The sequence below is a fragment of the Gymnogyps californianus genome, chromosome 25, assembly GCF_018139145.2.
Source record: "Gymnogyps californianus isolate 813 chromosome 25, ASM1813914v2, whole genome shotgun sequence".
NCBI lineage: Eukaryota > Metazoa > Chordata > Aves > Accipitriformes > Cathartidae > Gymnogyps > Gymnogyps californianus.
In genome coordinates this window covers 3,597,976-3,615,641 of record NC_059495.1, presented here as the reverse complement: position 1 = coordinate 3,615,641, position 17,666 = coordinate 3,597,976, and the positions used below count along the sequence as shown (strand labels likewise).

Below are 17,666 nucleotides of genomic sequence, written 5' to 3'. Positions count from 1 at the left end.
TAGTCATGGTGCCAGAGCAAATCCATTCCCGGTTCCCTCGCACTGACACGAGTTGTCTCGGGCGCTGTCGGTCTAAGGCAGGTTATCCTTTCGCTGTGCCACGGTTGTCAGGGTAGTAGGAACAAATCGATTTCTCTTCTGTCAGAGAGTAATCTTATTATGTTCAAAGAGGTGGGTGGAAGGCGACGCAGAGCTACGGGCCAGGCGGGTGCACTGCCATGGAAATGAATGGGAGGCACGCCGATTTACACCGCCCCAGGATTGACTCCATGCGCTCAGTCCCTTTTCTTGGCAGTGCTTTGCCTCTGGCATGACTGATGGCTTGAGGACTTCAGAGTCACTTCCCAGCTCGTGCATCTGAGCCAAACACAACCTGAAACTGCAGCCATGCTGCTACACTGTCGGCACACTGAATCGCTCTGGACATTGAGGAAAGGGCCAAGTCCTTTCTTCTCCTGGCTGTCGGTGCAAATCCGGCCCAAGCGACTGACAAGCCATTACAAAAGCGGCCATCCGCGAGGAGTCCCAAATCCAGCCTCCTCATCTCTAGGCACAAGGAGCAGTGCGAAGTGCAAACAGGACAGCTTACACTCGATGGCTCTGCAGAAGGAAAGCAGGCAAGGAAAGCAAAGGACAGTCACGTGCATGTCTGCTCTCCTCCCCAGCTGGAGTTGAGGCACCGGGATGCAGCAGCGCCGGCAGAGCCAGCTGAGTCCCCAGGGGGGCCTTGTTTAGTCTGCGGATAACACAACACAGATTATTCCTCTGAGCTGTCAGCCCAGCCCCTTTGCCAACATTAATAATGCTCTGCTAAAAGCACCTGTCATGGCAAGGACCTCTGAATGCGTTGGAAGCATTAACTCTCAGAGGCTCGCCACCAACAGGAGAGGCACTGGGGGGTTATTAGCTTCACCTGACAGACAGGGAGATGGAGGCCCAGTGACGGTGTGTCAGAGCAGGCTGGGAGCAGATCTTGGGCATCCTGTTCTCTTGACAGCTTGTTGTGACTTAATTACCATCAAGCTCATAGCATCACGGTGACGCTGTAGTGCCGGACTCATCTCTGGGAACAACAGTCCCCAACTGGGAGATTTACAGTGTACTTCATGGACAGGGAGTCCTTGAAGCACAGCTTTAACTGGCCTGCGCAGGGTCTGCATCGGTGTGATGGGATGGATTTATCCCGGCTGTATTCCCCAACGCTGCACAAGGGTGCTTGCCTTTTCCTGTGACTGCTGAACAACAGACCCTCTGCAGCAATTGCGCCTCTGAGCGAGTGATCAGTCATAAACATTGCCTAATTTTTTTTCTCCCAGATTTCACAACCAGAGATTAGTGACAGATTAACTTTAATTTTAACAGCCCTCACTGTTCTCAAATTTGTCCCTCCCCTGCTGGCATACTGAGACTAATTGACTGCCGCCTCCTCTGACAGCACAGTGGGTTTGACCTTGCTTTTAACACAGCACCAAAGCCAAACACTCCCATGTGCTGGGGTACTCCCACCCCATCCTGGCTTGTTCCAGCTCACCACTGTCCCCCTCGCAGTATGATAAAGCCACTAACTGACTCCTCACACTGTTCGCTGTTTCTGAAGTGTGATGTGTCAGAGGATGTCTGGGATCGTCAGATCTCTCCTCCTCTTGCAAGATGGATGTCAAGGTGATTTTAATCATCTCTATCTACATATAAAGAGCCTCTGAAAAACAGAAAACATATTCATCTGCAAAATGTGTTAGAAAACAACCAAATGCTCTACACGGACATGGATAAGACGAACCTGTTGTTAAGGCTCTGGACTAGGACTTAAAGAGTTTTTAGGACTTGGAATGTTTTAGTAGCAGTATGATTGGTCTGTATAAATACAGCAGGTGGAGGAGGTCCATAGCAAAGAGGTAGAACAGCTTTTGAAGCTAAAATGATAGCGTTGGCACAAAATTAAATGATATAAACCAGCCAGAAATAAACAGGCTGAAAATTAGAAGAGGGTTTCTAATGATCAGAGGAGCTGAATTGATGGCATACCTTTCCCAGAAGAGCAGCAAGGGCAACACAACCACCTGGCTGCAAGCTGGAGCTCGATGCCTTTGTGAGAGGGATTATACGACCTGATGACAGGTGACAGCCCGTGGCCTGGATGGAGAAAGCTCCCTCCATGTCCTCAGGCTGTGTGGTCCCACTGCAGACCCCTGCGGCGTCATCTCTGCACCTCCCAGCGCCCCCCTGTGCTCAGCCCTCTGCCTCCGCCGTGAGGAGAGCCAGCCCCGCTCTGCCCGTCCTGCCTGCAACGCCTGCAAGAGTCTCGAGGCAGGAGGTCTGTCTCGTTATATGTCCTCGTTATAGGCAGGGAGCAAAAACACAGTTTCAGTGCGAACCAGCCCAAAGAGCCTCGAGCTTGGAATAAGTAAGGAAGTGCCATTGCGCGTGACACTGCTCCATCCCCACAGGCAGGCAAGGTCCCTCAAAAAAGCTGCTCTGCAAAAGGTGTTATTTGCATCGGCGACGCTTAAAGATTTCTCATCTCCGTAGAAAATCACCAGTGGCTAACGCGATGCACGTGGGGCATTCCCAGCTCGCTCCTTCAATCCTTCAGCTCCTCTGTTCAGACGCAGCCACGTTAACTATGCCTGGGCTTTCAAGCTCCTTGTGGCGCAAGATGACAAAATACCACTCAAACTAATGATTTTAATGAAGTCTTCTGCTCAGTGCCCCGCAGGCCTGAATGGCAGCTGGTGGCAGGGAGAGATGACATAGCAAGACCTCTCCATAAGCTTCAGAGGCATCACAGGTACTTACCACCCCCACTCCCCAGCTAAAAATTAAGGTAAAGCCAGACCTGAATACTGGTGTCTTAAAACAGGCAGGGGACTGCCACTGCAGCAAACCCAGATACCTTCTGGGCTCTGATTAGCAAGCACTGTCCTACAGCTTGCATTTGCCACCTCCCCTTCCTCCGTCTCCCCAGTAAAAGGAAGAAGTGCAAAATGCTATCTTCTCTCATCAAGCCTGCATTTGGAAAGCCTTGTCGGCACCAACGGGAAAGACACTGTGCCAGGAGGAGATACAATTAAGTAGGTACTTGGTACATGGTGCCTTCATTGGCCCGAAGGGGAGGGAATTTGGGGGTGTCTGGGGGGGGAAAAGGGAATAAAACAAACAAATGAAGGAAAGCCCTCAGAGGACACTGCACAGGTCTGCCACATGGTTGGCACTCCTGAAGGACACTACTGGAAGACTGATGCCAGCAAGGCAAGCAGGCAAAAGCTTCCTCCACAGAAGTTAGCATGCGACACAGAGAGCACCAACTATTAAAACCTGTACAACCACGAGACACGCACACAACCCACCCATGAGGCCATGCAGCAATCCCCGTGATCCCCTTCCTCCCCAGACTTCCCCTTCAGACAACATGATTGACACCTGGCATAGCCCAGGCAGGACCTGATGGTGGCATGCAACGAGTTTGCCGGGTCCTGGGGGGCAAAAGACATTCAGCTCTTGGCAGAATCCGTCCCTGAACTCTTGCTGGGGTAACAGCTAAAGAGGAACAAGTCCCATCGAGACTGATTAGCCGCTTCTAAGTTAAAAAGGTTTGATGTGGCGGGGATTGCAGAGGGTCTCAGAGCTATCGGCTGGTAACTCATCTGTATCTCATCAACATACCAATTAGACACCCGCATCACTTCCACTGCTCTGTCTCAGGACACCAGCAGAGCCTTTAGCTAAACGGCAACTAATTGGCCGCACCTAGGACCAAGCGAGAGCAAAGGGTCACAGGCAGAGCTGGGGACACGGTGGGGCTCCAGCCCCGACAGCAGCTTCCCCTACCCACCCTGCCTCTCCTCTGCACACTTGCCTTCCCTGGGGCCATATAAATGACAGCCCCTCTTCATTCCCTTCTCCTGTTAAGATGCCAAATCTTAGCTCTTGGTTTACTGCAAATCACTACGCTGAAACCAGAGGGGTGCGCTGCAATGTTTTTTAAGGGGGAAAGAAAAGGAAAAAATAAAAAGATGACATTTACAAACTCAGTCTTTGTCAGATCTATGGATCACCAACACATTAATGAGTCTGTGCTTTATCGCGCATCCTATGAACAGAGAGCTCTAGCTCTCATATGGCTAGGGAAAATTTCCACTAGTTAAGCTAAATCAGGAAAAGACACGTTTGGTGCGTTACATAAATGTGTTAAAAATTGGATGTCAAAAAGCCCTGTCTCTCCTTGCCCAAAAGCAACAGCAAGTTAGAAAATCTAAGTGTCTCTAATTTGTTCCCTGGCTGGATCAGCTTCAAAATTCGGTGAATTCTCTATCAAAGCTGATGAGCTGGAAGTCCCTGTGGCTTTGATAGATAGAAGGAGAGAGAGAGGGAGAGGGAAAGAGAGAGAGGGAAAGAGAGAAAGAGAGCAATGGGCAGAGAGCATGAGCTTGATTAAAACTAAGCAGGGAATAGAAGTGTTTCAAACAAGAGCCTGAGCAAATCAGTTAATACAACCCTTGGGAACAAGATTGTCTCCAGGATGTGAATGTCTGTTCCTTACCCCGTTCCCTCACGGTGGGTTTAATTAAATGATTTCTAATGATTTATTTAGTCATTTTTATTACAAGAAGCCGCGCCGGTGAGAAGAAAATAACTAACTATGGCACAGCAGAGTGGTCTTCGGCTTCCCTTTGCAGTGACCAAGAGGGGTGGGCAAGATCAGGCAGGACCCTGTCCAGGTTTCACAGCTCTGTCCAGGGATGCCCTTCCCAGCTGGGCACATCTCGACAAACTCTTGTAGCCTGCAAGGGGCCCTAACACCCCTCCAGGCATTGCTATCAGTCAGGCAAGACCCCTGAGAGGGGCTTGCCTGAGAAGGGGAGAGCGGACGGCGGAAAGGCTGCTGCAGGCATACAGAGCAGTTTTAAGAAGACTAACTCCTCCCCGGTGGGTTTCTGACAGGAGAGGGCTTGCAGCCACCACAGGCTCCCAGCAGGCAGCTGCGCACACCGAGGGACTGCCCCATCCTTCCAGCACCTTGTTACTGCGACTGGAAGTGATTTATCACCACTGCTCTCCGATGGGAAATTTGAAAAGCTTAGTCCCAGGGCAGCTTTCCTGGGTACCTCTGAAACAAAGCTGCTTATTTACTGAGCTGTTGCAATAGGTCAAAAAAGGTTTTCTCCTGTCAGACCGGGTTTTTGGAGAAGAGCTGAGACTTTTGTCTCAGGGCAGATTAGGCTGCAGTCAGAGCTCTCTGTGGAACTCTGGGAGAAGCACTGCTCCAAGAGGACCTGTGCGTTTAATGTGAACTCCCTGCCACATTTAAACACATCAGAAACATAGCTGTCATAGTGAGATTTACAGCATTTGCTTCCTTTGCTCCAGCTGAATGCTTGCTCTTATTAATGCAGATGGGCTTGGATCTGTCACTTTTGCTCTGAGTACGATGGGTTTGGGAAGTGATTAAAAGGGCATTGGTGCTATGAGAGATCTTACTGTGGGGAAAATGCCATCCTGATCCCCCGCTCACTCAGCTAAAGGCAGCATAAAAGCTGAGCTGTCACTTGACAGGTAAGAATTGGCAGGCAACATCCTTGCCAAGGCTAAAATTCACTGCTGCCAGACCAGGGCAGATTTCCTAATGCCAAAATGCTCTGTTGGTGTGGGGTAAGATACAATAGCTTTTGTTCTCTGCCAGTGTCTGGGAGAAGTGGCAACCTCCAAGAAAAGGGCAGGTGTGGAGCTGTCAGCAGGGAAATAAGACAGATGAAAACCCTTTTTCTGGGACTTCCTTTTTTTTTTTTTTCCCCGAATGAGGTTTGGATTTATCAGTAAAACCCTAATTCCTTGGGCTTGTGTCACATAATCTCAACAGTTTGGTATCTGTGGCCCCACGTGGTTATCCTTAACCTTAGCTGAAGCCAGAAAATATCCCTTGGACAGAAAGAGGGTAACAAGCAGAAAAAGGACCAATGCTGTGAGGAATCTACAAGCACCGAGACAAAAAGCAAATGAGAGTCTGAGCTAAGCAAACCCATTACAGAGGAACACGCACCATAAACTGAGAGGTAAATTATCTGGCACTTCCTCCCACACGCCACGCTGGGGAGAGATGGTGGGGAGCTCCTGACACGGGATTGCCCCCTTTGCTTTCCCTCCCAGAAGCAGTTGTTTGGAAAGGTTCGTAGTACCCTTTTTTGTCCATTTCATGGGAAATTCTCCCATTTTTCCCCATCCAAACAATTTTGAGTGCATGTATCTCCACAAGCTTAAGAACAAAAGTGTCTTGAGCGTGAGCTTGTATCTGGCACACACTTTATGCCCTGAATTATCTCCTGCACAGGGGGGTTACTGTGACAGGACCGATATTGGCTTTAACATCACCACCTCAGGGGTCTGATACATTAAGACAAATCTAAATTATCTCTTGCCAACCCAGGCCCAGCGAGAGCTACCGTGACATCCATGCCGTGCTGTCGCTTCCTGAACACCTCATCTTGCAAAGGGGGGTGTCCGCAACCCCCTTCGGCCCCCGCAGCAGCAGCCTGAGCCAAGCCCTCACCGGGCCACACACAGACCGTTCCCGGGCACCGTCCCCGGGGCAGCGCGACTGCTCTTACCTGCCGGAAGCCGCTGCGCGTGTGCTGCAGGATTTTCAGGGCGTAGTTGGATCGCTGGCCTTTGCTGTTGAATTCGATGTGGCCGGTGAGACCTTCCAATTCTACCTGTCCAAGAGAGAATGAGTTACAGCGCCCATCGAGGCGGCTCACCCCACCACCCGCAGCAGAGCCAGGGGTGGCGGCCACTTGCCCCACACACCAGCCATCCACCCTCCTAGCAGGTACAGCAATGCAATCCTCGTGTCTCAATCCTAATTGCTTTCAGAGGCTGGCTAGGGTAGCAGAGAGACGTGGAGGGGAACGGGAGAATCAGCAGTGCAAGGCGCAGGGCTCCCTGAATTTCTTTGCTCCAGCTGCTTTGGAACAACCACCTCCGCAGCCCCTCGCCACCTCCCTCCATCCCAAGGCTAACACCACGCTGGTCTGCGGCAGGCACAAGCTCTTCGCCGTGTCACACCGAATCACTAGCTGGGGATTTCTCCACAAACCATTACATGCTGTTTCACAGCATCGGGCCGGCGTTTAACACAGGAGCATGTTGCAACGGAGCCAGGATGAGTGTCTAGCCTCACCGTGCAGATTAACCACTGCTCACTTGCTGCTGGAGCACCTCTTCAGTAACAAGGGCAAGCTACTGGGCCTCCTAGTAGCAGAGCCAATGAAAGTTGAAGGATTTTGTTGTCTCTGACTAAGGGTGAGATTTAAAGCAGGGTTCACATGCATGGACCAAAGTGATACAAGGTTCAGGTTCAGCTGAGCCTTCCTTTGGGGGAAAAAAAAAGTCTCATGACATTTCAGTTGCACCCCAAACAGACTCAGAAAACACACTCCTTCTGCATGATCAAGCTCAGCTCTGAGGAATCACATTGACAAACTCCAACTATTTCACAAAGCTGAAATTTCAGGGTCTGTTCTGGTGCCAGAACTAGGCTTGATCAGTTCCAGCAACCACACTTTTGGGTTCAAAGGAGCCCAAGTCCCTTCACAGGGAAACTCACATCTTGCCACTGAGCTCTAAGCAATTGTACTCCATGACCTTATATCAACTCAGGTTCACTCAAAACAGAGCTCAAATCACTTAGAAACATTCATACTTAAAAAAAAAAAAAAAAAATCACTGAATTCCAGTTTTTCTGCAGCAAAGCCTGAAAAACGGAGAGTTTCATGTTGTTCCAAGGCCAGTGACAAACCAGCCCTCAGATCTCCTCTCTTTTCACTCCCAGTGCTACCTTCAAACAGACCAACTCTGTGCTTGAGAACTGTGCCAGCACCAGCATGTACATACACGTCCTTTGCTTCTGGCAGCGACGAGCACTAGCTCCTAACACACCAGTAAACTTCAGTCCCTTCTCACCATTCTCAGGTAGTTCATCAGGCTGGTGCCATGCTGCCAGATCTGGGCAGACCCACAGGACAGGGGCTTCACACCAATCTCCTGGCTCCGGTTCAGCTCCTGCACGGCAGTCACCACAGCATACACAGCATCGAACAGCAGGGCGGAAGAGAGCTGTGGGGAAAAGGAAGAAAAAAATTGAGACGAGAAGACAAAAATCAAGCCTCCCACTGCACCTTCAGGACCTTGCAGCAAGCAGGAGAGTGTTCTATCCACAACCTCAGCAGGGGTCAGAAAGGAGCGAAATCCTTGGCCGCCTCTGTGCAGACAGCAAGCACTGCTTGCCTACCATTCTGCTCCAGCAACACCCTGCACCCTGTCTGCACCCATTCGAGGACAGGGAGACAAAAGCAATGGTATCCCTGAACTGCTCTGACTGTGTAGGCATCACTGGGGCAAGTGTAATCCCATTGCCAGTCCAGTCCCACTCCCAGTCTCTTATGTTTCTCCTTCTCTTCTTGCTTGCTTCCTTACCCTTTATGTCTCTGCTTGTTTGTTCCTCAGGGTTTCTTCCATCACTATCATCTTTCTATCTCTATTTGTCCCTGTCCCTTCCCATTCTTTTCTATCTCAGTTTCCTAAAGTAACTAACCCTTTCTAACCAAGGTGTGGTTTTTTGGTGCTTTGGTGACCTCTGATCAATCTGCTGGCCAGGGGGAACACTCCTGGGAGCATCAGGTTTGTGGAGTTCTTAAAATAGGCAGTTGGGCAGAATTAAGATCCTGTGCCTGCACCCACAGAAGGAAAGATGACTGTGCTGCTTCAGCCTTCATTAGGCACCAGAGGGTCCTTCTTTGACCACTGCTTTCAAAGGCAGATCCACAAGAAATGAGGTTTTGCTAGATCTGCTTCTCAAGCAACTGAGTCCTGGCTTTCAGACCCCATAGAGACTATCTAGTCCCTTGCTACAACCTCCAGTTTCCTGCTGGCTGTTACCTGCTCTGTAATAGCATTGCTGAAGGAATGTCCAGAATCACAGAGCTTGTCCCCTTCTCCTTCTCATCTTTGCTTTGTTTGCCTTTAATCAGATTTCTTTGTTCATCAAGCCTCGCAAACTGTGTTTTTCACCCATGCACAACCGTTTCAATGGTTTTGATCTAGTTAATAGTCAGCCATTTGCTCTCTCGTGTTCACTGTTGTGACTAAGATTTCACTTTTAATTACTGTCACCTCCTGACTCTGCTGGAATGAAGCCGTTAGAGCTCATTACTATCAAGGCTACATTTTCCTCATGGCTACTTCTGAGAGCATCCTCTTACTATCCCAGCTCCTGGCAATGGGTTCAGTCTCTAGCCTGGGGCTCCTTTCCCCCACCTTACCCTGTTTGTGACTTATGGTACTTTGGCGGTATTTGCATCCTCTATTCCTCCCAAAGCCTGATTAGGTTTCTTCACTTCTGCCAGTGGCCCTGCAGGGACAATCTCGCCCAGTTCAATCATCCCAATGAACCTTTGGCTTCAACTGCGTTACTAATTTGAACAGAGCGAGCCAGACTTAACCCTGCTTGATCTTACTCAGATCAGCGGTAAGACCTCATTGACCACAATGGCCCGGGATTAGGCAGTTAACGAGCAGCACAAAACCTTAAAACGTACAAGCTGGCATGAGTTAAAAGGCATGATTCCAGCCTAATGGTAGCAAAACCCCAAACACCAGCTCTAACAGCACCAGTAACCTCTCACTTTTCCAACCCTGATACAGACTCACATTTGCTCTATCACATTTCTCCTGCACATACCAGTTTAGTCTGTTTTACACAAATAGCATCCGGGGACTCTCTAGTGAGCACTGAGCAACTTGACTGGCATCTGTCAGTCTTGCATCTGACCTGTCTCCCATGCAACGGGCAGCACCTTTGGTCATATATGTTGAGAGCTTTCTGCTAATAACAAGGATTGACTAGCTCCAGAGCTATGAAGTTTTATTACGGCTACTTTGCAGGAGGTAAACTGTAACACCAGAGGAGCTGAGCAGCCTGAGGACACACAAGGAATTGGTGGCAGAGTGGGAACAGACATTGGGTATCCTGTTTCCTATCCTGCCTCTGCTATGAGATACCACAGGTCCCGTTGCAACAGCAGCAAGCCTCTCTCCTGCACTTCTTCCCTTCTGTTTGGGGGCAAGTCTGCTAAGGTTTTTTGCTTAGTATTCACATCTGACCTAAACATTCCCCTCCTAGGAAGCGTTTTCCAGAGCTTCTTAAAGGAGCTGATATATCCTTCTCCCTACCTTTCTTTTTTACCTTCAATAGAAACTTTTTCCCTAATAGGACCTCTCCAGCCTGTCCTGTCCTCAGCCCCGTTCCACGAAGCTCTTTAGCATATACTTAATTTTAACTGTGGACCGAATCCCATTCAGGTTACAGGATACCATAAACAATTAGAAATTGCTTTCCTGAATCAGGAACCATATTAATACCAGTTGGCCAAACGAAACTGTTATGAGAGCAAACGCAATCCCTGTGACCCCAAAGTTTCACCATCTCATACGAAATCAGAACATTGGCCCAGCATTTTTAATTGTCTCCTGTTGGGTTTTCATTTCCATTTTCCCTGAGCACTTAATGATCTCTTATTAGCTGGTGAGCAAGAGACTTGTAGATCTCAGTGAAGCATTTGACATTATTGATTGGAATATTTTACTCCTTAGTCTTGAACAATTTGTTAGGATTTCTGGCAGCCCCCTTATGATTTCAAGCAATTTAGGGATTGGGGAGGGAATTGTGATACACAGGATGAAGTCCTCTTGGTAGGGAATGGGAATCCCTCCCATGTCCTCAACATACCTCTTTCCTTTTTTAAGGAAAAATCACAACTTTCCTCAGAAGCACCACATTTACATTCCTGATGCTGCTTATCATTTATGCCAGCCATTCCCTGCCCCACTGGGCTCAAAACCAGGCTCCTATGTCAGCCTCTCAATTTTGTGGGCCCTGCAGCATGGCACCTGGACGCATGGGAGCCCAGCAACACAGCAACATGCAAGTAAACAGACCCCTGCACCTCCTTTTAAACACCTACCTTGATTCCCCCTTCAATATCTCTCAAACAGCCACCAGGACTCAGACCTAGGGAGGTTCATGGCCTTCACTCTATTCCCTTCTCTCTCCTCTGGTGTCAAAATCCTGTAAGGCACTCCGTATCTTCCCGTGGTCACCAGTGTGGGATCATCCTGCTCCACCGCCACCTGCAACCCCGCCAGCAGCGCTGCCGCTCTCCCGTTTGTCTCTCATCTCAACCCAGTGCAGCGTTTGCTCTGTTGCCCTGCACCGCATACCTAATGGCCATCTCCCTCTGCCACTATTCACTCGGTAACTCATATAAAATAAATCATATTCAACACAGCAACGTAATTTGGGATGCAGGCTGTGTGGAGGAAACCATTCACAATTACATAGCATTGGAGTGCAGCAGCTTTTCTGGGTTCTTTGGTCTCTCTGGCTTTCGTAGGTAGGCAAGTGTCTTCTTTCAAGGTTAACTGGGGTTAAACAAGGTTAACACAAACTCACTGCTTCCAGCTATCTCTTGCAGCCCAGAAAGTTCAGATGAGGACTAGGTCATTTTAGCACATCCACTCCACCTCCCTGCAGGCTCACGTAAATTAGTGGGGCGGTAAGTGAAGCTGCTTGACTTTGCACTGGAACAGACGCAGAGCAGCCACATGGTCTCTCGTGCCTTGGGGCCATAACCTTCAGCAGAGGAGTGGAGAGAGAGCTGGAGGCAGCATCTTTTTAACTTCCTCTAGGCAGATTCAGCAAGGGGGATCTGTCACTGCTCTCGTGTACATCGCCTCAACTTTCTTCATGTTGCCTATAAAATCTCTCACTACTTTTATGCTCTCATTTTAAACCACAGCTTTGTCACTCTGTCACAAAAAGCCAATTTGCCTGTTAACAAATTGATTCTCTCCGTTGCATGCATTGTCTGATTTGTGCAGATCCCTGTTGTTTTTGCACCATCTCTGCAATGTAAGAGCTCCATGACAGGCTGCACGTGAAAGACTTGGTGCTCAGTGGCGGTCCTCCACTCGCAGGTTCAGGGAGGACTTCCCTCTATCCCTAAAGCCTAATTCTTGACAATGAAAGCTGCTGATAAAAAATGCCGCTTGATGGATGCCCCATCAGAACAAGGCTCCAGAAAAGGGGGCAGATGGTGGGCTGGGCAGACTGGCTCGCTGCTCCATTCCCTCAGCACGCTGGTCAGGGATGGGTCAGCTAGTACAGAGAGGCTGCACCCGAGAACTAAGGAGGTGTTGCAGGGTACAACTGTGACACAAAGCCCTGGGAACAACTCACCAGCTAGAAAGGGTCAAGAAACAGATCTCCAGCCCTTGCGCACATCAGCTGGCAGGACCGTTCCCACCAGTGTCTTTAAGACAACCAATGCTATCAGATGCCCTTCACCTCGGGAGCAGGGATGGTGCCTGAGCTCTACCCTGGTACACTACAGCTCCTTGCTGGATGCAGCACACCTTCCTCCCAACACCAGATCTGCCCCTCTAGAAACGAACAGCAGGTTAAGCATAGTTGAGTGGAAGATTTTTTAATTATGGAAATCTTCCACATAAAGGCCGTGTTTAAAGGTAAACTGATATCCAGGGAAATATGAACAGGTTTGGCTAGTCTGGGTTTTGCCATGTGTTTTTTTTTCTTTTCTTCCTAAAACATTATCATCTGTATCTTTGCCCCCAAACATAACACAGAGAATTAAAACCATTAAAAACCTGTGAAATAGACTTTACAATCTGGATTTTATTCAATGACATAAACACTTAATTACAAACATCTGTTTTAGCCTAAATTCTAATTACCTAATCTAGCCATCTGTAATTTGAATGATTTTCTCTGATTTCCTTTCTTTGCAATGTGATTAATGAGAATGGCATTAGAGCAAGCAGCTCCCTCCTCCTTCCTCAGATGCTTTCTCAGCTCTAGCAAGAAAGCCCTGGGATTTTGCAGCTCACAGGAAACCTCCCTCCTGTCACTTCCAGCTGTTGAGCTTCCTTTTCTCTTTTTAGCATGAGCAATCCCATGAGATATCTGCTTCCCAGGACTAAAAGGGGAAGTTCTTACACAGAGAGATGCTCTCTAGGAGATGAGACCTGACAGATTTCCAATGGCAGAGACAATACACGGCAAAATGGTACTGGATTTCCCTTGCAGACACAGGAGAGGTAACACATGCCCTGCCTGGGAATATTTCACTTCATCTCTGCTCTGTAGCTTCACCACCCGAGGCAAGGCACTTTTCTCATCACCTGGAACATGCCATATTGGTGATGGGAGCCTCGCTACGAACATAGAGTGAACCTTTGCATCATCAGAAAGAAATCATCTTTTGGTTAAGACACTACACTAGGGTTCGGGAGAACTGAACCCGTTTTCCAATCGTGCTGTAGATTCCCTGACTCTGCTATAATGGGAAAAGTCACTTCCCTTCCATGCCTCAATTCCCCATTTGTACACCAAGAATAACAGTCTCTCCTGAGCAGCTGACCATCAGCTTAGCACAAGGGGAGCTACCCAGCACAGCCAAGAGCAGCCACACAGCAGGTGCCTGGGAAGCCACTGCAGCCGCCGGGCAGGTCCCCTAATGACAACAGGGCTGGAACCGTTTAGATCAGGGTGATGCAGCATGGCCGAGCCCCCTCGCTCCAGACATGTCCTCCCTGGCCCGGGAGAAAGCCTGCTGTATGGCTGATTATGCTTTATGAATGAATGAAAGGAGCATCCAGCTGACTTAATATTACACTGATGGGTGATTTAGGCTCCGGCTCACAAACCAAACAGCTCCATTCAGCTCTGAACTCCTTCACTTTTTTTTTTTTTTTTTTTTTTTTTTTTGAAAAAGTGCTGCAACGGGGCATACTCTTGCATCCTTCCACCTACAGATTTTGCTGGTTGTTCAAGACAACGCAGGGTAAGAAGGCACAATGAGATCAGTTATTTCCCCATCACACCTGCTACGCTTCTGTTCCTACTGTCTTCTGTTTGTACTATTAGAAGGAAATTTATTTTTAATGCCTCCAAACAGTCCCTGCAACTGTCATCCAAATAGGAAGCTTCCTGGTAGCAATTCTATAGAGATTTAGCAGGGCAGACAGCAAGCTCACTGCAGCCGCCTCTGCGCAGGAGGGCTGGGAGGAGGGAGAGCAGGATGGTCCCAGGCACATACTAACCATGGACTGAGCTCCATGTCAGGCCAATAGGATGTGGACACAAAGGGCAGAAAGCTCCTTATTTTGCCTGCTTAAGATCACTTTGTAGTGATAATAAGGAGGTTTTCGGCAGTACACAGCTGCCTCAGCTTGTCAAAGGGACTCTCAGTTCATTAAAAATGATGCAAAGGGTTCCACTGATGGCATTTTCTCTCTCTCCCCTCCCCCAGCTCCAGCCACGGCCCCCTGCATCCCTGATTTGGCAAATCTGCTTTGCAAACCTTCCCAGTTATGCAGAGTCTCTAGGGAAGATTTCAGTGCTGATCTGCACACTCATCAGGGAGATGTTAGAGCATGCAACGAACACAGCCCCTTGGCATCTGCCTAAGCCCAGCCCTTTCTATGCTATTTACATCCAGACTCCCTCTTCCACAAGCCATTTTCCTAGAGGTAAAATACACAGGGATAAATTTCACAAGGGAAACACTGAATCAGGGCTGCATCATCCCCTGCACTCGCATATAAATATAATTCAAATTAAGATTAGGCTTGAATTTAAAGCTGTACAGCCATTCAAGCACAGACAAGCCCTCTAAAGCTCTACACCCACATGGCTCCCCAAGGTCCCTTTGGGCGACCGCAGGCTTTCAGGATCGCTTTAGTATTCTCCAGATCAGGAGGCTCCTCTAAGTCACAGCTTGACACCGCAAGTCCTCTCCTACCTACTTAACTCAACTAAGGTGCTCTGTCTGGTTCATCCTTCCCATTCCTGGACCGCCACCTCCCCAAGACCGACAACCGCAAAAGCCAATCCAAGGTTCAGCAGTACGACAGCAGCCTGGTGATGTGCCCGAGCTCTTTGGCACAGGGGTTACTTGGATTAAATAATTAATCAATACTATGTACCCATACATTTGGGACCAGAGTTTCTACCTCTGCATGGTCTTGACACTGCATCGCCAGTGTCTGCTCCAAACCAGCCCGCAGCTCTTTTCACAAGGTTTTCCTGATGGTCTATAGCAGCTTCCAGCTCAGGGAGGCTGTGGGCAACAGGAATGAATTTTACTTACTGCTGGCCCGGTAAAAGGAGCGTGATCACAGTTCTCCTGCCAGGACTGGTTGAGGCTCTGGACAAACTCTTGGAAGAAAGCATGAGACTGGTTGAAAATGGAAAATCCCAGGATGTTGACTCTGTCATCCAGCAGGCTGTCCAGGTGCCGGAGGGAAAACTCCTAAAGCGGCCCAAAACAGAAAACAGGATTAGGGAAGAAAAGAGGCATCAAAAGCTTCAAAACCACTCATTACCCTGGAAGGGAAGATGAGACCACGCAGCTACAAGAACCTGCATGTGAAACCTACCACCTCCAAAACTGGGGCTGAAATCCACCCACCGACCAGTAAGGAAGAGCCTGGGTGCTAACCACGATTCGACTCAGCGTGCTGCCCGTCTCAGGCTTTTAATGAAGATGTCAGCCAAGTCCAGTACTTCATTGGCCAAGTTCCACAAAAAGACCAAAACCCCTCCAAAGCGGGTTCTGGGAACTTTTCATTTCCGAGCCGTGGTTCCTGCCAACCACGTGTGAGTGTGGTGTTATTCTTTGCAGCTTATAAACCAACTCTTCTGACAGGAGGTTCCCTGTAACACAGAGGTTAGAGCAGAGGCAGGGAGGTGGATGATATTTTTCAGATGAAGCCATCTGCTATAACTGGGCAGAGAAGGTCAGCTCTGTTGTGGGAGGCCCAGAGCACAGAGCTCCTTAGCACATTTATACTTCCCAAGCAACGCTCTCTCCAAGGCACTCCCAGAAAAAGATCCCCGCTGTGTTCACCATGAAAACACTGCTGTTCCCAGGTATTGCTATGGCTGAAAGCCCCAGACAGTGCGAGCACACGGGCAATGGTTGTCCATCCAAACCCAAGGCAGGAGGGATCCCCAGGCCACCAAGACCACCAGACTGTGGAAACCCATGTCTGGAGAGAAACCAACGTCCTTTCTTTACAATTCTTAATTTCCTCTGACAGCGCACTGAACTGGACCCCAGTCTGGGCAGCAAAAATCATCTGCTGAGTGAAGCTGCTCTACCACCACCATATCCAATTTGGTGACACTAAGTTTAAACTGTTAAATCAGTTCCTCCCCACAGGGCAATCCTGCACTGCTCCTTTCTGCCGTCAGGTACCAGGAGGAGATGCCACTCATGGATCATCCTAATGCCCCGTGGAGGGTGGGAAGGTGCTTTCACTGTGGGCTTTGGAGTGGGGCCCATCATCTTGCATTTCTGAAGAGCAAAGTGGTAAGATGTATAAAAATGACAATACTAAAAAAAAAAAAGGGGGGGGGGCAAAAAGGGAGAGCTCTATTTTGCTACTCACATCAATGGAAGCAGTTACACGACAAAGTCAGTTTCCTGGAGAAGAGTCCAGCCCTCCTTGTCCTATTAGCAGGAAATAATGGTGCCTTCCTCACTAATTTCTCTTTTGCTAATTGCTAAAATGGAGTGAGAAGGTGGGAGTAATAGTTTCAGACACTGCTGGATACCCGTTCTCTTCCACCACTAATATGAATGTCTTTTGGCTCTGCGGGCTATGAGATTTCAGCAAGTCAAGTCATTTTTTATCTTTCCTGCGTATGCATGCACGTAGGAACAATGTCTGTAAATCTCCGAAACATGGAGTTACAAGACTATTCCAGCACGGCAAACTCCCACGAGAATGTGATCAGACACAGGATTAAGTGCATTTTGGACACAACCGCATTAACGTTAGGTAACATGAAATTGCCTGTGAACTATTGATTCATTTGAATGATATTATCCTCCTGCCTTCCTGACAGGTTATCCATTTACCCACGGCATCCTGTCAACCCGCGCAACGAGGGCAGATGGCTAATGAGGACCTGGGCCCGAGGAGATCCTGGATGCAAGCAGAGCAGCAGGAGATATGTTGAGCCCCTGCAAAATACTACCTCCCCCCAGTCAGAGCCGGGAGGCAAACTGTGCGGGGCACAACGCGAGCAGCTACCCACTGCCCTCTTGGCTTCGTTATATGCAGAAGGAAAATGAGATGTTACGTACCAAAACAGCCACACAGTCCAAGGCTTCACTCTCAGGCCAGACTGCCCCAATCTCAAGGCAGCTGAAATTAGTGCCTTTATTTATTATGCCTTTTCTCCCCTGAAAACATTTTAAGCTTTTGAGGTTGCTCAGGCCCTGGCAGGTTTGTTACACTCTACTCCTTAAATTAGCAATTACTGGGCGAGGGAATGAGCCCCGCTGGCCTCACTTCGCATGGGGGAAACTGAGGCAGAGGTGCGATTTGCCCCGGTCACGCAGCAGTCGCAAGGCTGAACCCACGGGTCCAGTCTGCTCGGGCTGGCTGAGTGACAGGGTCAATCCCAGCCCCCAGCTCGGTTCCCTGCGCAGCTTTCGGGAGGGACCCCTGCCCACATCAGCCCAATTTCCCTGGAGAAACTCCCTTGCCCTGCCGAGGATGGAGGCAGCTGCCAGGGCTCACTG

General features: G+C 49.1%; 1 protein-coding gene across 2 annotated transcripts in view; it reads right to left on the bottom strand.

The window, feature by feature from the left end:
* GRIK4 (glutamate ionotropic receptor kainate type subunit 4) overlaps window positions 1-17,666 on the bottom strand; it is a 137,754-nt gene that overhangs the window by 30,434 nt on the left and 89,654 nt on the right. For both annotated transcript variants that reach the window (XM_050911076.1, XM_050911078.1), the window contains exons 7-9: window positions 15,222-15,383; window positions 7,957-8,109; window positions 6,603-6,707 (exon numbers count right to left, since the gene is read on the bottom strand). In XM_050911076.1, coding sequence (XP_050767033.1) covers window positions 6,603-6,707; window positions 7,957-8,109; window positions 15,222-15,383 — 420 coding nt within the window. The remainder of the gene's footprint in view (window positions 1-6,602; window positions 6,708-7,956; window positions 8,110-15,221; window positions 15,384-17,666) is intronic.